General features: G+C 44.1%; 1 protein-coding gene across 1 annotated transcript in view; it reads right to left on the bottom strand.

Annotated features, from left to right (window-relative positions):
• Positions 1 to 24,378, bottom strand: part of ARL8B (ADP ribosylation factor like GTPase 8B) — a 50,685-nt gene that overhangs the window by 11,991 nt on the left and 14,316 nt on the right. Inside the window, exons 2-3 of the mRNA XM_066244939.1 lie at positions 3,060 to 3,140; positions 1,295 to 1,368 (exon numbers count right to left, since the gene is read on the bottom strand). Coding sequence (XP_066101036.1) covers positions 1,295 to 1,368; positions 3,060 to 3,140 — 155 coding nt within the window. The remainder of the gene's footprint in view (positions 1 to 1,294; positions 1,369 to 3,059; positions 3,141 to 24,378) is intronic.

Below are 24,378 nucleotides of genomic sequence, written 5' to 3'. Positions count from 1 at the left end.
TCGCCCCCTGGTGGGCATGCCGGGTGGATCCCCGTCAGCGCATGTGGGGAGCCTGTCTCTCTGCCTGTTTCCAGCTTCAGAAAAATACAAAAAAAAAAAAATTGATTTACACTACTGAAACTGTTCATCAAAATGATGCCCTAGATAAAGAAAAGCTTGGCACCCCAAAATACTTTTAAATAGACCATTCTTAGGAGCTAATACACAATAATAACACATTTATATCACTTAGCTCAGAGCTGCATAAACAAAAAACATAAATAAAACTCTCATTCTATGATTAAATATAAAGTTTCATGTTAACGAATTTCACTAAGACAACATCTAAGACTTACTGCCAAAAATAAAAAATGAGCCTTTGGCAGTAAAACAACTCTTTTCTTTGAAACTTAAATTGACTTTTTACTTATTAGTATTTTTTTATTTTAAAAAATTTTTTTAGTGAGAGAAAGAGACAGGGACAGACCGGAAGGGAGAGAAATGAGAAGCATCAATTCTTTGTTGTGGCTCCTTAGTTGTTCATTGATTTCTTCTCAAATATGCTTTAACGGGGGGGCTCCAGCCAAGCCAGTGACTCCCCTTGCTCAACCCAGTGACTTTCAGTTTTAAGCAAGTGTCCAAGGGGTCATGTCTATGATCCTATGCTCAAGCTGGTGACCATGACCTCGGGGTTTCAAACCTGGGTCCTCAGCAACCCAGGCAAATGCTCTATCTGCCTGGTCATGCTAAATTGATTTTTTTTTTTTTTAGATTTTATTTATTCATTTTAGAGAGAGGAGAGAGAGAGAAAGGGGGGGAGGAGCAGAAAGCATCAACTCCCATATGTGTCTTTTTTTTTCCCCCCACAAAGACTGAGAGAGAGTCAGAGAGAGGGATAGATAGGGACAGAAAGACAGACAGGAACGCAGAGAGATGAGAAGCATTGATCATCAGTTTTTTGTTGGGACACCTTAGTTGTTCACTGATTGCTTTCTCATATGTGCCTTGACCGTGGGGCTACAGCAGACTGAGTAACCCCTTGCTCAAGCCAGTGACCTTGGGTCCAAGCTGGTGAGCTTTGCTCAAGCCAGATGAGCCCGCGCCAAGTTGGTGACCTCAGGGTCTCGAACCTGGGTCCTCTGCATCCCAGTCCAACACTCTATCCACTGCGCCACCACCTGGTCAGGCCCCCTATGTGTCTTGACCAGGCAAGCCCAGGGGTTTGAACCGGTGACCTCAGTGTTCCAGATTGACACTTTATCCACTGTGCCACACCACAGGTCAGGCTAAAGTGACATTTTAAGAAAGCACTTACACGATGGCATTGACACCTCTGCAGTACCGCTCCCACATGCTCCGGAACCGGGGCTGCCCTCCTATGTCCCAGATCTGCAATCAAGACAGACCCTCTCAGCAGCCAGTTAAAATAACATGCATAAGGAGAAAGATCAGGTAGATAGGACCATTTTCACAATGAGCCAAACTGCTCCTGAAAAACTTAAGCTCAAACAAGCTCTTAATCTGGAAGTTCCTGAGGCCACTTCTAAACTTTAAGTTAATATTTAATATGGTTATACTAAATCGAGTAAGTTCCGCTTGAGTGAAGATTCGATTCAGTTTCTGTGTAATACTATTCTTTGTCTGTTTACCAGTACATCTCCAATATTGAAAACACAGTCCGTCCTCTCACACCAGCAGGGAATACGTTCCAAGCCCCTCGGAGTGGATGCCTGGAGATGCGGACAGTGCTGAACCCTACACACCGAATGTACGTACTTATGATAAAATGTAACTTATAAGTTAGGCACAGTAAGAGATAAACAAGAATAACTGGTAACAAAAAAAAAAAATTATAACAATTCTAAGTGACCAAAGGGTGGGTGGCGGATACAGCATGGATATGCCAGACAAAGGGATAATTCACGCCCGGTGGGACAGAGTGGGAGGGGGCACAAGACTTTATCAGCTAGCGCACAACCTAGAGCTTACGACTGTTTACTTCCGGTATTCTCCATTTACTATTTTTGGACTGCGGGTGACTGAGGGGGAGTGAGACAGCAGATAAGGGCGTCTACGCTCTGTACCTTTAACATAACACATGGACTGTCCAGAAGCTGGCAGCATCAGACTGGAATGCCAGGTCAGAAAACGGGTCATTTAGAATTTATTAAAATTGTCTGACTAAATATCTACATTAATGCCTAATCATTTTAAATTATTCTGTAACAACACAGCCAACATTCCTACCTATGTGTAGGTATGTAAAATTGTTTTACTCATACGAAAGCCTATAATTTCATTATTACGCCTACTATTCCAGATGATGGGCCACATAAATTCTAAGTCATGGTATTTATCTTCAAAACGCTTCCAATTTAGATACACACAGGCACTGGTAACATGTATAAAGAGACATACACATGAGAAGTTAGGCGCTTCATTAGACGGACTACATGAAGAATCTAGTCACCAGTGTCTGTGAGCCCTAAGAATTGGGTGACATGGCTGTAAGGCTCCGGCCACTGAAGTCAACTCCCACGACTACCGAACTGAACCGAGCCCCAAAAACAAACCCAAAATACAGCCCCTAATAAACAGTCCAACAGGTGACGATTCAAACTCATTCTAAAAACGAAATTACATTATTAGTAGCCCCCGCTTTGTAGTTTAAATTTTAAGGCTCAGTGGTAAAGAAAGGGAAAACTGGCTTACTACCACATTCGTTCCACAAATATAGTGAACCGCTATTATAAACAATGAATCATTTTTCAATATAAAATTTATTCATGAAATAATGTAATACCACATTTCAAATACTCTGAAGATGAGGTTTTTATTCCTAGGACCATCTGAATCTCAAATAATTACCTACGCCAACCCATATGCTAAGTTTTCTATGGGGACTTACCATTCAACTCTCATAACTGGAGGAAGAAGAAACACAAGTGTTTACACTCTTTTGGAACAGGCCATCCGTTAGTTAAGAACTGCAGATACTCATGTAAAAATCCAGCACACAGAAAAGCTCGTAGCTGTGTGCGCTAGCCTTTTAAATCGAGTGTGGTGAGATGACGACGTACCTTTATTGTGACGTTCCCTTTGGTCACTTTCCTCATGTTGAAGCCCACGGTGGGGATCATGTCCTCACTGAACTGGCCTGACTGGAGGGAAGAGAACATAGGAAGTGAGGATCATCAGCACCTGCCGAGCGCCCACCCCACTCTGTGCCCTCGCAGTGAACAGCCCGTTCTGTATGGTGGCGACCACCCGCCTTCAGAAAACAGTCCTGAAGCCACAGCTCTTGAAGAGGTCGGATTCTGTTCACAGGAAGACATATTTTCCCATTAAAGAAAGATATTTCTGCCTGTCCAGGCGGTGGCACAGTGGATAGAGCATCAGACTGGGATGCAGAGGACCCAGGTTCGAGACCCCGAGGTCGCCAGCTTAAATGTTGGCTCATCTGGTTTGAGGAAAAGCCCACCAGCTTGAACCCAAGGTCACTGGCTCCAGCAAGGGGTTACTCGGTCTGCTGAAGGCCCGTGGTCAAGGCACATATGAGAAAGCAATCAATGAACAACTAAGGTGTTGCAACGCGCAATGAAAAACTAATGATTGATGCTTCTCATCTCTCTCCATTCTTGTCTGTCTGTCCCTGTCTATCCCTCTCTCTGACCCACTCTGTCTCTTTAAAGAATAAATAAATAAAAAAAAAAAATTAAAAAAAAAAAATTTCTGAAACTAAGGAAATCTTTTACACATTACCTTAAGTATAAAAAGGATATATGTACATCATAACTATATATCATATAAAAATTAATCCCCCCACCTACACATACATTTTCACAAAGCAGAAGAAAATTGGAAGGAAAACTCCAAAGCTTTCCATTATTAGCATTTAAATTATTTCGACAATCACTGTTACGATTCTCTGCTGAATAGTTTGAGTTTGCCTTTTTTTTTTTAAGTGAGAAGAAGGGAGATAGTGAGACAGACTCCCCCATGCGCCCCAACTGGGATCCACCCGAAAATCCCTATCTGGGGCCAATGCCTGAACCAATCAAGCTACTGGCTGCGGGAGGGAAGAGGGAGAGAAGGGGGAGCGGGGTGGGGGGGGATAGAGGTGGGGGTGTAGAGGGGGAGGAGGGGGAGAGAAGCAGAGGGAATTGAACTGGGGACATCCAAATGCTGGGCCAACACTCTATCCACTGGGCAAACCGGCAGGACCATGACTTTGTCTTTTAATAAGACATAAAATGTTTTGTCATAAATGTCATCCCTTTATGTAACAAGTTTTGTTCTCCTGTTAGTCCACTACCTTCCTGTCATAAGAGTAAAATGAAGTATTTTCTAATAGTATTTGTATGACTTTTTCAAATTTATTTATTTATTAATTTTTAAGATTTTATTTATTCATTTTAGACAGAGGGGAGAGAGAGAGAGAGAAGGGGGGAGGAGCAGGAAGCATCAACTCCCATATGTGCCTTGACCAGGCAAGCCCAGGGATCGAACCAGTGACTTCAGCATTCCAGGTCGATGCTTTATCCACTCACTGCGCCACCACAGGTCAGGCAACTTTTTCAAATTTAAACTGTCCGTCTACCTCAAATTTTATAATAGAGTAAGAATTTTTTTTTTCAAATGAATCACCAATCATCATATCTCCTCATTTAAAAACCCATACTTTCCCAACCAGTTTGAAGCGACACACCAAATTCCACAGAGGTAGTTCTATATCTGAGTTCTCAATTCTTTTCAATTGTGCGTTTATTCCTAGATCAACCCTCCATGAACTACCACAGCTTACACTGTATCAGTCTACGTAGCAGAACAGGAATTTGGAATGTTTGTGGAGTTGTCTTGGTTCATCTCTCATTGTCCAAATAAACTCTAGAGATGACATTTAAGCACCATCAGGTCTCTCTATCCAGGCACATGGTTTGTCCACTCAAACATTTTCATCTTTTATATCTTCCAGTGAAGTATCGTAATTCTTGTAACAGACCTTCCATATTTCTTGTCATATTCCTTATTTTGATTGCAATTGTGAAGTACACCCAGTTAGACACAGTTAATACTGATTTTATATATTTCTGTATTTTATTTACCGAATATTAATTAAGTCAACCTCTTAACTTTTTAGGTAAAGTGTGGATGAAATATCTCACGTAGGCACTGACTAAATGAACAGGATTATTTTCGAGGCCCTAAGAGTGGTTGATGGATCTTCTGTGACCCCAGGCTAGGCATCCATGCATTTTCAAACTCTTAAAGTCCTGAGCACTGAATTCCAATTTCACAAATTAATTTCCTCTATATAACTCCAAAAGTTCTACCTTTCCCCCTACCCACCATTCAGTAGAATTTTGGCTAATTAAAATTTTTTTTAACACCACTATAATCACTACTTTCATTTATATCAGACATTATAATTCTCAGAATTTCACATACGATTTATATGTGAAAACCTAGTCATATGAAAACTACATAAAAAATTAGTCACGATATAACAACAAAAAAATATAACCATGATTAAAAAATCGAGAAAAGCAACATCAAAGGCATGACCCACATAGGGAATAGTTAGAAAGCTGGACTTCATTAAAATAAAAACTTCTGCTCTACAAAGGACACATCTAAAAAGGCGTGTTACAGCCCTGGCCGGTTGGCTCAGCGGTAGAGCGTCGGCCTAGCGTGCGGAGGACCCGGGTTCGATTCCGGCCAGGGCACACAGGAGAAGCGCCCATTTGCTTCTCCACCCCTCCGCCGCGCTTTCCTCTCTGTCTCTCTCCTCCCCTCCCGCAGCCGAGGCTCCATTGGAGCAAAGATGGCCCGGGCGCTGGGGATGGCTCTGTGGCCTCTGCCTCAGGCGCTAGAGTGGCTCTGGTCGCAACATGGCGACGCCCAGGATGGGCAGAGCATCGCCCCCTGGTGGGCAGAGCGTCGCCCCTGGTGGGCGTGCCGGGTGGATCCCGGTCGGGCGCATGCGGGAGTCTGTCTGACTGTCTCTCCCTGTTTCCAGCTTCAGAAAAATGAAAAAAAAAAAAAAAAAAAAAAAAAAAAAAGGGCGTGTTACCAAAGTACACAAAGTAAACTCGACAGTAAGAAAGCAACCAAGTAAACAAAGGAGCCAAAGACCTTCCCAGAGAACTCAGCAGAGGACACACAGACAGCAAACAAGCCCACGAGAGGCTCCTCCACATCCCACACGGCCAGGGGAACGGCAATGACAAGGAGGCAGCAATACACACCCAGCAGGGGCCCCCAAGTCCAGTTCACGGACCCACGTGCTGGTTGGACGTCTAGTGGTTTCTTACAAAACCAAACACACTTGCACTGTGCAATCCAGCCACCGTGCCCCCGTGTTTACCCGAGGGAGCCGAACACTGCAGTCCACACAAAACCTGCACGTGGCTGTTCAGAGCAGCCTTCGTCACGGCTGCCCAAACTGCAGGCAGCCAAGATGTCCTCCAGTAAGTGAACGGGTCAAGTGCGGACAGTGAGACAACGGACTATTTTATTCAGTACTGAAAAGAAATGAGCTACCAAGCTATGGAGAGACAGGGAGGAAACTCAGATGCATATCTAAATAAAAGATCCAATCTGGCCTGACCAGGCGGTGGCGCAGTGGATAGAGCGTCGGACTGGGATGCGGAAGTACCCAGGTTCGAGACTCCGAGGTCGCCCGCGGGCTCATCTGGCTTGAGCAAAGAGCTCGCCAGCTTGGACCCAAGGTCGCTGGCTCCAGCAAGGGGTTACTCCGTCTGCTGAAGGCCCACGGTCAAGGCACATGTGAGAAAGCAATCAATGAACAACTAAGAAGTCGCAACGCGCAACGAGAAACTGATGATTGATGCTTCTCATCTCTCTCTGTTCCTGTCTGTCTGTCCCTGTCTATCTCTGCCTCTGTAAAAAAAAAAAAAAAAAAAAAAAAAAGATCCAATCTGGCAAGACAGCGTGTGTATGATTCCAACAATTTGTCATTCTGAAAAAGGCAAAGCTCTGGAAACAGTAAGAAGATCACTGAGCGCCAGGGGTTTGGAGGGGCAGGAGGGGTGAATGGGCAGAGCAGAGGGGAGTTTTAGGCAGTATCACTCTGCACGAGACCAGAGCGATGGATACAAGTCATTAGACATTCATCTGCCCAAACCCACAGAACGTACAGCCCCAACAGTGAAGCCTATGAACTCGGGGTGACAGTGCTGGGTCAGCGTACTGCTCTGGTGTGGGACGCTGATAATGGGGGCTCCGTGCAGGGGCTGTGCGTGTGCAGGAAACCTCTGTACCCTCCCCTTAATTATGCTGCAAACCTAAAACTGTTCTAAATGCCTTAACAAAATAAAAACAAAAATGGGCAAAGGACTTGAATAGACATTTTCTAAAGGAAATATAAGCGTATGAAAAGACACCATTACTAATCATTAGAGAAGTGCAAATCAAAACCAAAGAGCTACTACCTCATACCCATTAGAATGGCTATTATATGCATATAAAGAAGTCCCTCAAAAAAACCCCAAAACAAAATAAGAAATAATGAGGCTGTGGAGAAACTGGAACCCTGGTGCACTGTTGGCGAGGAAAACAGAATGGCGGTTCTTCAATTCCACTTCAAGGTGTGTCCCCAAAAAGACTGGAAGCAAGGACTCAGAGGGGTATCTGTTCACCCATGTCACAGCAGGGTTACTGAGCTGCAACCCAAGTGTCCACTGGCAGACGGACAGATAAACAGAACATGGTCTGTTCCTACAATGTAGTGTTACAGAGCCTTAAAAACCTCATTCAGGCCCTGGCCGGTTGGTTCAGTGGTAGAGCGTTGGCCTGGCATGTGGATGTCCTGGGTTTGGTTCCCTGTCAGGGCACAGAGAAGCACCTATCTGCTTCTATAACCCCCCACTGCTTCTCTTTCTCTCTCTTCACCTTCCCTCCTGCAGCCATGGCTTGATTGGAGCAAGTTGGCCCCAGATGCTGAGGATGGTTCCATAGCCTCTGCCTCAGGCACTAAGAACAGCTTGGTTGCTGAACAATGGAGCAATGCCTCAGATAGGCAGAGCATCGCCCACTAGTGGGCTTGCCGGGTGGATCCCGGTTGGGGCACATGCGGGAGTCTGTCTCTGCCTCTCCTCCTCTCACTAAAAATAAATAAAAAGAAAATAATATAGTGGTGGCACAGTGAATAGAGCATTGGACTGGGATGCGGAAGACCCAGGTTCGAGACCCTGAGGTCGCCAGCTTGAGCGTGGGCTCATCTGGTTTGGGCAAAGCTCACCAGCTTGGACCCAAGGTCGCTGGCTCGAGCAAGGGGTTAGTTACTCTGTCTGCTGAAGGCCCGCGGTCAAGGCTCATATGAGAAAGCAATCAATGGTGTCGCAACAAAAAACTGATGATTGATGCTTCTCATCTCTCTGAGTTCCTGTCTGTCTGTCCCTATCTATGCCTTTCTCTGACTCTCTGTCTCTGTAAAAAAATAAATAAATAAAAATAAAGTAAAAGTTAAAAAAATAATATAAAACCCCCCTCATTTATGCTACGACATGGATGAACTGAACCTGGAAGACATCATGCTGAGTGAAAGCAACCAGTAACAAAAGTGTAAGCACTGTGTGATCTGACTTATAGGAGGGACCTTGAGTAGATACATTCATCTGTATCCCAGTCCGAGGCTCTATCCACTGCGCCACCGCCCGGTCAGGCTAGATACATTCATAGGAATAGAATGGTGGCCGCCAAAAGCCAGGGAGAGTGGGGAACAGAAAGTTACTGCGTGGCGGGTAGAGCATTTCTGTTCGGGAAGAGAAAGCTCTCTGGATGAAGAGTGGTGACGATTACACAGCAATGTGAATGTCCTCACCACTACTGAACCAAACAATTAAAAATAGTTAAGATGGGAAATTTTATACATTTTGTATACTTTACCACAATAAGAAAAAAATGAGCATGATAAAAGGAGAGGCAATTTTTTTTTTTTTTTTTTTTTTTTGAGAAAGGCAGGGAGAGAGCAGGAACTGGGCTGCTCCAGCATGTGCCCTGACCGGGACATCGAATCGGCAGCCTCTGCACTCCAGGATGACACTCAGCCTATGGAGCTATGGGCCAGGGCTTTTTTATTTTATTTTTTTTAGAGACAGAGAGGAAGGGAGAGAGAGGGGAGGGGGAAGGAGGCACTCATTGTTCCACTCAGTCGTGCATTCACTGGCTGCTTCCCGTGTGTGCCCTGACCAGGAATCGAACCTGCAAACTTGTCACTTTGGGATGACACTCTTAACCGACTGAGTTAACCAGCCAGAGCCGCAATGATCATTTTATAGATCAGGAAATAAATTCCCAAGATCACAAAGCTCAATGGTGGTTGATAATATTTTTCTTGAAGATTTCCACTGGAATTGTAAGTACAGGCTTTAATTAATCTCTGAGGAGAGCTCTCTGTGAAATAATGCCTCATTTACTTCTTATCATTAGGAAATGTGTATTTTACATAGTGATGCAGCCAGAAATGGCAGCTAAAGTTTTTAGGTACCAAAACTTTTAAACCAGCTTGCACTGAAAGCTTTCTAAAATGCAGTGCATAGGCCTGACCTGTGGTGGCGCAGTGGATAAAGCGTTGACCTGGAAATGCTGAGGTCGCCGGTTCGAAACCCCGGGCTTGCCTGGTCAAGGCACATATGGGAGTTGATGCTTCCTGCTCCTCCCCCCTTCTCTCTCTCTCCCCCTCTCTCTCCTTTCTAAAAAATGAAAAAAAATAACAAAAATAAAATGCAGTGCATAGTTGGCCACTTTCTCATACATAATCCGTGAAACATAATGTGTTCTCAGTGTTTCAGTTATTTTATCAATTGTAAAACAAGAAACCTTTAAGGGTCCTCCTGGCAGCAAAATGTTATGCCTAGGAAGTGAGTGTCACCCAGAGCAGCACCCACACGAGCACGGTGCCGGGAGTGCAGGCACTGGGTGCCCTGGTTTCCTTCCATGTCCACTCTCCTTCCTCTCTTCTCCAGCCCTTCTCGCTGCTGGCAGGCGCCAACAGTGACCCCTACTGCAACTGCTCATCTGCACTGGCTAACCACTAGGTAATCGAATCCTTGGTTTTTAATCCCAAAATGTCGAGTAGAGCAAAATGTTCAATAAATATTTGTTAACTTTGATGCACAGATTTTGTGGTATAACTACTTTAAAGTCTTAGGGGCCTATTTCTTTCTTAGTGTCAACTCTTTTTTTTTTTTTTTTTTTCCATTTTTCTGAAGCTGGAAACAGGGAGAGACAGTCAGACAGACTCCCGCATGCGCCCGACCGGGATCCACCCGGCACGCCCACCAGGGGCGATGCTCTGCCCACCAGGGGGCGATGCTCTGCCCATCCTGGGCGTCGCCATGTTGCGACCAGAGCCACTCTAGCGCCTGAGGCAGAGGCCACAGAGCCATCCCCAGCGCCCGGGCCATCTTTGCTCCAATGGAGCCTCGGCTGCGGGAGGGGAGGAGAGAGACAGAGAGGAAAGCGCGGCGGAGGGGTGGAGAAGCAAATGGGCGCTTCTCCTGTGTGCCCTGGCCGGAATCGAACCCGGGTCCTCCGCACGCTAGCGACGCTCTACCGCTGAGCCAACCGGCCAGGGCCTAGTGTCAACTCTTAATAGTCACTTTTCAAAGCTTGTGTTAAATGACCAAACTACTCAGCAGATAACGGAGAATTTATTTCAGTGGCTGTCAAAATGCCACTGAAGTAAGATTAGCAATTTGGAAAGAAACAGATGGGTAAAAATAGTAGTTAACTGTGCATCACTATATGTATTTGACTAAATTTAACAAGCACTTAACACCAAGCAGTGTTTTAAGCACTTAATAAGGTCACATTATTTTAAAGAACTGCATAGAGAAATAAAACATGCTTTTATGTCTGTCTCCTTACCCAATAAGCCAAAGTCGCAGCGCAGTAGCCCTGGAACTTCTTTGACTGGGTAAAATAAATTTGAAGCAAAGTAAGATGGTAAAGAATACATTACCTGGAAGTCAGGGGATGGAGGTTATGCTACTTCCTAACAACATGCAAGTCATTTCACCTTTGGAATTAGGCTGCCTTATCTAGAAGAGGGAACTGGAAGACTCTCTTCCAAGGCACTCCTAGCTCTAACATTTGATAAGACGAATGTCTAGAACAGGGAAAAAATGTGCCTCTTTTCCCAAAATTCATTAGTGTCCCAAAGGCTACAAGCAGACCTTGTCCCAAAAAGTTGTCTCAACTCCACAGTGCCGAGTTCAGCACTGCAGAGCTCAGAAACCAGGCAAACAGATCAGGGGAGGGAGCTGAGGAGGAGCCCAGGTAAAGGAACCCCAGGAAGGCAGGAGGCAGCGAGCCAGGATCACGAGAGGACCAGAGCGGTGAGGCCAAGGGCGGCGCCCACTCTGTAAGCAGGCAGACCCAGCAAGCAATGAACCGCGCCCGGCTGACAGCCTGAACAGGCAACGCACAGGCAGGCGTCCCAGCGCCTTGACGTAAGAGTCCAAACGGATCCGAGTTGCACCACTGCTCTTTTAAATGGACAAGTGCAGAAAGCAAGCTGTTAACAACATGGGAAAAGAAACTTCACTTTGCTTCATCTGTCCATTTGCAGTAAGTCTCATCCAATCCAATCCAATTGAAAAGTGGAAAATGCCCGCTTTGACCAACGGGTCAGCTCTTCCTCCAAGAATTGTTTTTAAGGCTTTGGTTATCAAGCTACTTTAGAAAGACAATGAAAGACAGCACAACAAAAGGCTCAGACTAATTTCTCTGTTTGGCCAAAAGAAACTCCTTTCACATGCTAAGCAAAGTGTTTTTTGTTTTTTAAAAAACAACCCAAACTAGGACTCAACTGTTTCACTGCCAAACTTCACACATTTAACAAGTGAAAAGACATGGCCGAAATGTGAAATTACTATCGCCCTGGTAATATTACTTTTATATTCCAGATACATTAGTAAGAAAAAAACACAACGACCAGTTATGTTTTTGCTGGTGAAGCACTTAAACAAAAGGTAAGCCGGTGCTAGATCTCGGGGGAAATGCTGAGGAGAGGGTATTTCCAGGCGTTCCAGTGTCTCCCCACAAACCACCCGGTAGGGGAGGAGAAACGCTTCCTGGTACGATGCCGCCGGGAGCTGCAGGTCACTGGGGACATCTCCTTCCTTACATGTCCACTCTCCTCTTCCCCAGTCCTCACTGCTGGCAGGTGCCAACAGTGACCCCTACAGCACCCCAGTATCAAATGCACACCAGCAGGAGGCTCAGGGGACGTTACAGCCTACAGAAGTGATACCATATGGACATGTACAGACAGTATGTCACTGAAAATGCATAAATTGAATCTAATCATGAGGAAACATCAGATAAACCCAAAACGAGGATCATTCTATTAAAAAAAAGGGGGGGGGGGAGTAGCCTGACCAGGAGGTGGTACAGTGGATAGAGTGTCAGACTGGGATGCAAAGGACCCAGGTTCGAAACCCCGAGGTCGTTGGCTTGAGCCCAAGGTCGCTGGCAACGGGTCACTCGCTCTGCAGCGCCCCTCCCCACCCCGGGTCAAGGCACACGAGAAAGCAATCAATGAACAACTAAGGTGTCGCAACAAAGAACTGATGATTCTCATCTCTTTCCCTTCCTGTCTGTCTGTCCCTATCTGACCCCCCTCCATCTCTGTCACAAAAAGGGGGGGTATTTTCCAAAAAAACAAAGAAAGGGTACAGATATGGTTTAGACCAGAGGGGGCTAAAAAGACGTGATAACTAACAATGCTACACATGCCATTATTGGGTGAACTGACAACAAAGGAATAGATAAAATCTGATATTATTACCATTTTCTAATGTTATACAGTCAGTCACTATACCAGTCAAGCAAAAAGATATCCCTACAGAAAATACCAGTTTAAGTGTCTGGGAATAAAGGGTCATGGTGCACCCATCCTGTGTAAGGTCACACACGAGGTATGTGAACGACAAAGCAAACAGGGTAAATAAAATGTTAGCACAAGTGTGATCCCGGTAAAGGGTATATGATGTTCTTTGCAATGCTTTTAATCCTGCGACTCTTCTATAAATTTTAAATCATTTCTAATATGTCATTTTTAAATGATGACTTTTTAAAGGAGCCATAATCCAACATCACCTTAGCCGATATCAGTGGTTTTCAACTGCCAGTCCATGGATTGGTACCAGTCATCTTCACATAATATCAGGTGGTTAACTCTTTCATGGACCAGCACCAAGTTTCTGGTGGGCCGGCGGTTAGAAAGTGCTGGCCTGTACTACACAGAAGGCATGCAGAATTAAATACACCAGCCAGGCCAGCGCCACCACCTGTTACCATCATAACAGTGAAACTCATGCGTACAAACAATCACAAGGAATCCCAACAGTCCAAGAACAAGTCCTTGCTAATCCTGTTCTGCCCCTGACGCATCGTTGGCCGGCGATTTTACACAGAGGTTGTCTCATGTCACCGGCTATTTTTTGTAACTGAGCATGAAAGTGAAACAATCTAAATAAACTTCAGTATACTTTATTTATACATAATGAATTTAAATGAAACTTTGTACATATCTGCTACATATTATATTTTATATATATTTCAAAATCACTCGGGCCATCAGATAGTGTCTGCACATAATTCATTGAAAAGTTCTTCACCTTCACGATCCATCGTGGTTGAAACTTTTATAATGCTATAACTGTGATAAAAACCTAAATATCAAGAAAAGCCACTTTTTTTTAATAATAAAGTGAACATGACTGAACACAACGAAGAAAGATCTCACAATATCCTTGATATGTGTGTTCACGCTGCGAGCTCTAGGTTAGACTCCAGGTTAGACGGCGGCACTGTGATTGTGTTTGCTTACCCGCACCTTCAATGTGTGGTCTCACGCCTGGAGGAGTGGGAAGAAAGGGAGTCCGCATGAGAATATGAAACAGTGTGCTGTCTTTCGAACTTCGACCCTGAGGGCTAAGAGTCACAAATACAATAATCCTATGTTACCCTGAGTTTCAGAAACTGAAATAGCTAATGCAAGTGGCAAACAAGAGTTAACTCGTGAGCGGTCAACATCGCTGGGGCATGAAAACGCGGTAACTCATGAGTGGTCAACAATTAATATTCTAAAAGAATACAGGGGTCCTTGGGTTGTGACAATTTCTTTCTTTTTTTTTTAAATTATTATTTTTTTATTTTTCTGAAGCTGGAAACGGGGAGGCAGTCAGACTCCCGCATGTGCCCGACCGGGATCCACCCGGCACGTCCACCGGGGGGGATGCTCTGCCCATCCGGGGCGTCGCTCTGTCGTGACCAGAGCCACTCTAGCGCCTGGGGCAGAGGCTAAGGAGCCATCCCCAGTGCCCAGGCCATCTTTTTGCTCCAATGGAGCCTCGGCTGCGGGAGGGGAAGAGAGAGACAGAGAGGAAGGAGAGGGGTGGGGGTGGAGAAGCAGATGGGTGCTTCTCCTGTGTGCCCTGGCTGGGAATCGAACCTGGGACTCCTGCACGCCAGGCCGACGCTCTACCACTGAGCCAACCGACCAGGGCCGACAATTTCAACATACAACGTTTTGAGTTTATGACTCTCACTCCCATAAAAACTTTAAAAACTTGAGATGTGTTTCGCCTTACACCATCACTGTACTTATGGACTGCGTGGCAAACTAGTTTGGCTGCAGAGGCGGAAGAAAACGCAGTACTGTGTACAGTACAGGGTCCTTTTCCTGTGGCTTAGTTGTGTTTCTATGTTCTAGACTATGATTTTAGAGCTGTGTTAGGATAGGTAAGTGACTTAGGCTAGGGTGTGTTTTGACTTACAGCAAAATTCAGGTTACGTCACTTCTGTAGGAACGGAGGGAACTGTGTTGTAACCCGAGGACCCCCGTACTAACTTTCAGCCTGACCTCTGGTGGTGCAGTGGATAAAGTGTTGACCTGAAATGCTGAGGCTCCCAGCTCGGGACGCCAAGCTTGCGCAGTCGAGGCACATATGAAAAACAGCTACTACGAGTTGATGCTTCCTGCACCTCCCCACCCTCTCTCTCTCTCTCTCTCTCCTCTCTCCAAAATCAGTAAGTAAAATCTGGAAAAAAAATGCTAAATTTCAAATGTCTCCTAATAGAAATATGCGTTTTGTAGTTTGGGCATAGGAAGAAAGCCTCCCTTTCCCTCGCACGACCACTCCCTTACATCATTAGGCCCTCAGGACAATGAGGTTCTGGTCAGGATCAAATACTGTCATCTCAGGAAAGAAGCCCCGGGTCTGCTGACTCCAGAGACAGAGTCTGGCATCAGGCCTCAGCCGTCTCAGCTCCAGGCCCAGAAAAGCAGAGAACACCAGATGAGGCGATACCAAGGCCCACATCAGGACCAGACTCGCTGATCAGACGGCCCCTCACCCTAGAGTGGTCTCAGTGGGGACCATGACCCTGACTCCCTTAGTCACCACGAATAGTGATTTTCCCCTGTATAACTCACCCCCTGGAAGCCATCGGGAACTGGGTCTTTAAGCATTAGTTCACCTGTGACTCTGGGTGTGGGCCATTTGCTCAAGTAATAAACCCTTACTTTCTTTGCTGCAAACTGCTGTTCATGTCTTATTGGGCTTTAATGTGTGCAGGAAAATGAACCCCCTCAGTCCAGTAAAAACTAGAGTACTATTTCCTTTTTATACTTTTTATTTTTTATTTATTCATTTTAGAGAGGAGAGGGAGAGACAGAGAGAGAGAGAGAGAGAGAAGAGGGGAGGAGCTGGAAGCATCAACTCCCATATGTGCCCTGACCAGGCAAGCCCAGGGTTTTGAACCGGCGACCTCAGCATTTCCAGGTCAACGCTTTATCCACTGCGCCACCACAGGTCAGGCAACTATTTCCTTTTTTAAAAATATAAAATAAATTTTTTTTTATGTGAGAGAAAGGGAGATAGTGAGGCAGACTCCTGCATGTGCACCAACCGGGATCCACTTGGGGTAATGCTTGAGTACCGAGCCATTTTCAGTGTCTGAGGCCACAGCTCAGACCAACCTAGCTATCCTCAGTGCCCAGGGCCATGCCGGAATCAAGCCACTGGCTGCGGGAGGGGAAGAGGGAGAGAAAAGAGAGAGGGAAGGAGAGAGAAAGATAGTTGCTTCTCCTGTGTGTGCCCTGACCAGGAATCGAACCCGGGGCTTCCATATGCTGGGGTGACGCTCTATCCACTAAGCCACCGGCCAAGGCCATTAGTATTTCAAGGATCATATAATGTTCATTTTCTGCCAATTTTAGAACACTTTGAACAATCTTTCCTTAAATAATTCTCAAAAGAAAATGATTTGTTTAATTTTATGTTCAAATCTGGACTTTTAACTACAGACAAAATTCCTTCCCACAAAAAGTCAGTTTAAAAGCAAATGTTAAAAGATTCATTTGGGCAATGAAATCTTATTAATCAAAGAAAACATCTCTCAAAAGTCCAGTGGTTTGTATGGGGAGGAAGTGATTCTCCTCAGTACTTACTATACAGAAGTAAGTAACATGAAAAAGTGTCTAATTTCAGGTTCCCCGCTCCTGCCTCCTTGCAGCTGCTTCTCCCAAGTGCCTGAGTTCACTTTCTCCATCGCCTGGAGTGTTTGCCACCCGCCCTCTGCTTCTCTTCCTTCTTGAGCCTCAAATGCTACTGCCCACAGGAGTTTCTGTTCCCGCACAGCAGGCCTTTAGTAAACACGGCACTCCTTTCATCTAGGAGGAAAAAGACCCACTCCAACACCTAAGCTGGACTATTTAACTCTTTTAATTGCGGCCTGGTCCTCAAAAGGCCCTCAAGCATGGCCGCCCTGCTCTCAGAGGCTCTTAACCCTTTGAGTAGTGAGTGTTTTTCATGCTTGCTGACCCCTGGAAGTGAGTTGTTTTTTTAAATGAAATTAGTTCCAGTTACAATTTTATTAACTTAAAATGATGTTTGATAATTTATGGAAACAAGAAGAAAACAATTAAAAATAGTTCCTTTCAAAGTTCCGTTCCAGGTCAAAGTTTAAAGGCGTACACGCACATCCAGATCGTACTCTGGACGGGCAGGAGGCACGAGGACGTACATGAACGTTCGTACTGCTCAGAGGGTTAATATACCTCAGGGCTGACGAACACTCCTGAACGTCACGGTCCAACAAAGCAATTCTCTAGGTTCTAGTGTTAAAACTGCTAGGGTTTTTTTGTTTTGTCTTTTTTGTTGTCTTAAATTTATAGTAATTTGACAAGGAATCAGGTTTATTTTGGGGGAGTGGGCAGTAGACAGTTTCCTTTTCAAGCTGCTGGTTTTATTTATACTGTCAGGATATACAACACCCCAAGCAGTAGTAGAAACATGGACTTTAATAGTTATTTTTGGGTTGGCAACATTAATAGTGAAAGACTCATTATGTTTTCTTTGACATTAGGCTATGAAAACTGAATGTAACCGAAAAAATTCTCTAGATAGAACTTTTTATAGAATATAAAGCATAATGGCAAAGGTAACTCTTTACTAATTAAATGCTTGACTGTCATTCTATATAATTCAATTCATTTGTAGCAACTAATGAATCCCAACTGCCTGCTAATACCCAGGGTTGCTTTGCAGCCACCTCCTTTGCAGAGACAGCTCCTGAGGATTAAATATTCTCAAGCCCACAATTCCAATTAGGACCAAAAACTCTCACTCCCGCTAACCTCTATTCCTGAAGAAAATTCACTTCAAGCAGTCTCTAATGACTGTTCTGTGCTCGCTACACCTTTCATTACCAACTCTCATTAATGATTTTACTAATTCTACAACCAAAGAATCTGAGGGAAAATTCAGCTTGCTTGTCCGGGAAACCAAGTGCTAGTGCGCACCCTAGTCAACGGCTCAGGGGCTGCATATCACACACGGGGCAGCACCTTTGCCGATATTCAGAACTTGAGAGGAGGCAAGAGCAACGTAAAGATGAGCCTCCCACATCCATGCTGGAGCCCCAGCAAATGCGCCCGTGCTACCTTGGGATGCGAAGGACCCAGGTTCGAGATTCCGAGGTTGCCAGCTTGGTGTGGGCTCATCTGGTTTGAGCAAAACTCACCAGCTTGGACCCAAGGTCGCTGGCTTGAGCAAGGGGTTACTCGGTCTGCTGAAGGTCTGTGGTCAAGGCACATATCAGAAAGCAATCAATAAACAACTAAGGTGTTGCAACGAAAAGCTGATGATTGATGCTTCTCATCTCTCTGTGTTCCTGTCTGTCTGTCCCTATCTATCCCTCTCTCTCTCTCTCTCTGTAAAAAAAAAAAAAAAAAATTATAAGAATAAACTATTTTGCATACTCACAACTGTAAACCTACCTTTGCCCCACCCATATGGTCAATGACTTTAGGACAAAGATCCAAGAATATAAAATGGGGGAAAGGACAGACTCTTTAATAAAGGTGTTGGGCCTGACTAGGTGGTGGCGCAGTGGATAGAGCATCGAACTGGGATGTGGAAGGACCCAGGTTCGAGACCTTGAGGTCGCCAGCTTGAGCGCGGGCTCATCTGGCTTGAGCAAAAAGCTCACCAGCTTGGACCCAAGGTCGCTGGCTCCAGCAAGGAGTTATTCAGTCTGCTGAAAGCCCCCGGTCACGGCACATATGAGAAAGCAATCAATGAACAACTAAGGTGTCGCAACGAAAAACTGATGATTGATGCTTCTCATCTTTCTCCATTCCTGTCTGTCTGTCCCTATCTATCCCTCTCTCTGACTCTCTCTCTGTCCCTATAAAAAACAGAAAAAACCCCAAAATCAAAAAAAACAAACAAAAAAAAGAAAGCAATCAATGAACAATTAAGGTGTCACAAAGCGCAACAAAAAATTAATGATTGATGCTTCTCATTTCTCCATTCCTGTCTGTCTATCCCTCTCTCTGTCTCTAAAAATGGCAGAAAATACTTGAAATCATATACAGCGGCACCTTGACACACGAGTTTAATTTGTTTCATGGCTGAGCTCGTGACTCAATTTACTCGTGTATCAAATCGAATTTCTCCATTTAAATTAATGGGAATGCAATTAATCTGTTCCGGCCCCCAAAAACCACATGAAATTTTTGTTGTATATGCTTTTAAAAATTTATTTATTTATATTTATTTATTTATTTATTTATTGTATTTTTCTGAAGCTGGAAACGGGGAGAGACAGTCAGACAGACTCCCGCATGCACCCGACCGGGATCCACCCGGCACGCCCACCAGGGGCGAAGCTCTGCCCCTCCAGGGAGTCGCCCTGCCGTGACCAGAGCCACTCCAGCGCCTGGGGCAGAGGCCAAGGAGCCATCCCCAGCATCCGGGCCATCGTTGCTCCAATGGAGCTTCGCTGCGGGAGGGGAAGAGAGAGACAGAGAGGAAGGAGGGGGGGGGTGGAGAAGCAAATGGGCGCTTCTCCTGTGTGCCCTGGCTGGGAATCGAACCCGGGTCCTCCGCACGCCAGGCCGACGCTCTACCACTGAGCCAACTGGCCAGGGCCTTATATGCTTTTAAATAAGAAAATATACTTTATAAATAACAAATACTCACACATATATACATAATAAGAGAGAATGTAAAGAAGTAAACTGGTTTATGAAGTGTATTTACCTTCAGGGTCAGGTGAAGATGCTGGTGGAGGGGGAGGAGATGGCAGAGGAGGTTTTTATTTCGTGCCCTATCACTTAAGCATAACTTACTCTCTATACACTTAATGCTACATTTAATTGCAAAATTAAACTTACACACTATGTATGATATGTAACTTGATCGCTAAAGTTAATTGCTATTTTTTTTTTTTTTTTACAGAGACAGAGAGAGTCAAGAGAGAGGGATAGACAGGGACAGACAGACAGGAATGGAGAAATGAGAAGCATCAATCATTAGCTTTTTGTTGCGTGTTGCAACATCTTAGTTGTTCATTGATTGCTTTCTCATATGTGCCTTGACCGCGGGCCTTCAGCAGACCGAGTAACCCCTTGCTCGAGCCAGCAACTTTGGGTTGAAGCTGGTGAGCTTTTGCTCAAACCAGATGAGCCTGCGCTCAAGTTGGTGACCTTGGGGTCTTGAACCTGGGTCCTCTGCATCCCAGTCCGACACTCTATCCACTGCGCCACCACCTGGTCAGGCTTAATTGTTATTTTTTTGCTTTTCTTTTTTTTTTTTATAATTTTATTTATTTATTCATTTTAGAAAGGAGAGAGAGAGGGAGAGAAGAGAGAGGCAGAGAGAGAGAAGGGGGAGGAGCAGGAAGCATCAACTCCCATATGTGCCTTGACCAGGCAAGCCCAGGGTTTTGAACTGGCAACCTCAGCATTTCCAGGTCGACGCTTTATCCACTGCGCCATCACAGGTCAGGCAGTTTTTTTGCTTTTCTTAATCATCATTGTATGGCTTCCTTCTCCTTCCCTTTCTCTTTCTCTGCTTTTCAAAACTTTTTGGCACAAAAACCCCTCCTCCAGCAATATTAGTATATATAACCATGGCCCTTCCCAAGTAGGAAGGTAATTAGCAATTTCATAGACAGCTGCCCAGCACTATTTTTAACAATAAAAGTGAGCAAACTCAGAAAATATAAACTTTACAAACTCATTTGCCCAACAATCATCATTTTCTTCACTGACTTTTGGTTTTCACTTAGAGGCTGTTTCAACAAAAACCTTTCCGTGGAACTGTTTCTTCCTCCCTTTCAGAACGTTCTGCAGGCCATCTAGTGGAGGGTGGCGGAAGCTCGTGATTCAAATATCCACTTGTGACTTAGAGCAAAAAATCCCACCAGTGACTGCTCGTCTCTCAAATTGCTCGTGATTTCAAGAGCTCGTGTGTCAAGGTACTACTGTATCTGATATGGGGCCAGTATCCAAAATATACAAAGAACTCATACAACCTAATAGTTCAATAGCAAATAAAATCTAATTAAGAAAAGGTCAGAGGATCTAAATAGATATTTTCCCAAAGAAGACATACAGATAGATGGCCAACAGGTACACGAAAACATGCTCAACTTCACTAGTTACTCCGGAAATGAAAATCAAACCACAGTGAAATATCACCCCACACCTGTTAAAATGGCTATTGTCAAAAAGAAAAGAAATAACAAGTGTTGGTGGAGACGTGGAGAAAAGAGAACCTTTGTGCACTGTTGGTGGGGATGTAGACTGGTACAGCCACTATGGGAAACAGTACGGAAGTTCCTCAAAAACTTAAAAATGGAACTATCGTGTGATCCTGCAATTCCACTTCTGGGTATTTATAGGAAGAAATCCAAAACATTAATGCAAAAAGGTATATGCACCCCTCGGTTCATTGCAGAATCATTTTCGACAGGCAAGATGGAACCCAAGCTAAGTGTTCACTGATGGATGGATGGATAAAGAAGAATGGGACACGTACACCCAGACACACGCAAACACACACAGAATACCATTCAGCCATAAAAATGCACGAAATCTTGTTATTTGGGTCAATATGGATGGACCTTGAGGGCCTCGTGCTGAATGAAATGAGTCACAAAAAGACAAATACTGTATGATGTCACTCATATGTGGGCTCTGTTTTAAAAATTAAACACTGAACTCATAACTACAGAGAACAGATTGGCTGTTGCCAGAAGTGAGGGGTAAGGGGTTGGAGAAATGGGTAAAAGGGGTGAGGAGGTACAAACTTCCCATTACAAATATTGTGTTGCATACTTGAAAGTTGTCAAGAAAGTATATTTTAAAAGTTCTCATCACAGAAAAAAAAATTGTAACTACATGTGGTGACAAATAATAACTAGACTTACTATGATCATTTTACAATATATACAAATATAAAATCATTAGGTTGTACACCTGAAACTAAGATAATGTTATATGTCAATTAAACCACAATTTAATAAAAAGACTAGGGAAAAATGGAATCAGTAATTTTAAATCTTAAGAAGAAAACTCTAGGTCCAGATAGTTAAAAAATTAACAACAATTCTATAGATCTCTTCCCCCAAACAGAAACACTTCTCAAATTGTTTTATGAGTCCAGTACATTTTGGTACCAAAAAATAGTTTACAATATTCAAAAGGTTGACACTATCATAAAACAAGTAGAATGATAGGAGACAGCTATAGGAAGGAAGAGGAATAAATCACTGGGTAGAAAATGGAAGCTAATCTACAGTAAAGTTCTATAAACCAGTGGATTTTTTTATGTGTGTGTCTGTGATGTGGGAACAATAGTCCCTGCCTAAGGAACATCTATCATTTGTTGAATCATCTAGAACAGTGGTCCCCAAACCCCAGGCCGCGGACCGGTACCGGTCCGTGGGCCATTTGGTACTGGCCCGCAGAGAAAGAATAAATAATTTACATTATTTCCGTTTTATTTATATTTAAGTCTGAACGATGTTTTATTTTTTAAAAATGGCCAAATTCCTGTTACATTGTCTAAGACTCACTCTTGACGCTTGTCTCGGTCACATGATACATTTATCTGTCCCACCCTAAAGGCCGGTCCGTGAAAATATTTTCTGACATTAAACCGGTCTGTGGCCCAGAAAAGGTTGGGGACCACTGATCTAGAACAGTGTTTTTCAACCAATGGTCTGCCAGAAATTCCGTGCCAGTCTGTGAAAGAGTTAACCACCTGATGTATGAAGATTACAGACCCCATGATCTCAAATTCACTTACACTCAGGATGACTTCTGCCTTAGCAATCCCCAAAAATATTCTATTTTCACTTGTCCCCAAGTGTAAAAAGGTTGAAAACCACTGGTCTAGAATAGACTGTTACTTTTGTTCAACGAAATGCTGATGAGTGCAGGGTAGAGGTGTCAAGGTATACCAACCTCCCATCAGGTTACTCCTGGTGGTAACCCATCAATGTTTCCTGGTGTCCTAGGACCATTTATTGTAGTCTAAAATTTCAGACTATAATAAATCACAGTTCCACACATACAGCTGCTTCCTGCAGGGTGTCTTTTCTCTTCTAGTTGTGCTCTGATTCAATTCTAAGTAGCCTGGAAAACTGACCAACATCCACCAGATACAGAATAAAAGGCAAGAATAATCTGTTGGAATTTAGCCAGGAGGCTTCATTCCTGATGAACCATCAGGACAGCATTATTTTGAAAACCATCATGTATGGTCCCCAAAGTGAAGAACACAAGCTCACTGCACCTTGCATAGAAAAAAGATGCCCCTTGTGACTGCTCCTAACAGACTGAACTGGGGTTGGGTGGCATTTTCCAGGGATTTGGCATGGTGTTGGGGCCAACTTGGACTTGGTAAACATGTTAAGGACACTACTCTTTTATAGATTCTTGCTGTATTGGCCAAGAGTTTGCTTAAAGGCTTTAATCACTGTAAAAAAAAAAAAATAGAAGACTAGATAAAGAAGATGTGGCACATATACACCATGGTATACTATTCAGCCATAAGAAATGATGACATCGGATCACTTACAACAAAATGGTGGGATCTTGATAACATTATACGGAGTGAAATAAGTAAATCAGAAAAAAACAAGAACTGCAGGATTCCATACATTGGGGGGACATAAAAACGAGACTAAGAGACATGGACAAGAGTGTGGTGGTTATGGGGGGCAGGGGGAGGGAAGGAGGGAGAGGGGGAAGGGGAGGGGGAGGGTTACAAAGAAAACTAGATAGAAGGTGACGGAGGATAATCTCTCTTTGGGTGATGGGTATGCAATAGAATTGAATGAAAAGATAACCTGGACATGTTTTCTTTGAATATATGTACCCTGATTTATTGATGTCACCCCATTAAAATAAAAATTTATTTTTAAAAAAAGAAAGAAGATGCCACAATGCCATGACCACTGCTACCTCTGAAAGAACATGACCAGGAAGCCCAGTGGGAGTCCTGTGAGCTTGGTACCACATGCTTGCCCTAATTTCTAGGAGACAGGACACCCTGTAGGAACTGAACTGACTCATTCAGAGTTCCCAGGTCCAATTTGATCTGTTAACTACTGCTTCTCGTTCAGCTTCTTTCTTTACGGGAAGTTATACAGGTTTTTCTGGGCTATGAAGAAATCTAACTGGTGATGAACATCTTACACAATTTTCTGAGTCTGCCTCACCTACTTCCAGGGAAATAAACTTCCTGCTCCCTGAAACTGTAACATCCATTAGGAGCTATTTAGAGCTGCAATTAAAATGTCAGAGACATTACTGAGAAGTTACCCAGAAACTGTCTCCTAGTTAGAATTTAACCCTTGACTCCTACTGCTAATCAGAACCCATAAATGTCAGAAGTGAAAAATCCTCCAAAGAAACCAAGGATGACAGCATATTATGTCAGATGACAGCACGTGCATGATCGCGTCAGTTTTCTTTTCTATCTGGAGGACAAGTGAAGTTCCTAAAACCCTGTTCCACAGCTTTGCCATGAAACAGACAGGCAACCCTCCCTTCCTTACTTTTAG

Source organism: Saccopteryx bilineata, chromosome 10, assembly GCF_036850765.1.
Source record: "Saccopteryx bilineata isolate mSacBil1 chromosome 10, mSacBil1_pri_phased_curated, whole genome shotgun sequence".
Lineage (NCBI taxonomy): Eukaryota > Metazoa > Chordata > Mammalia > Chiroptera > Emballonuridae > Saccopteryx > Saccopteryx bilineata.
This window is presented reverse-complemented; position numbering and strand designations above follow the sequence as displayed.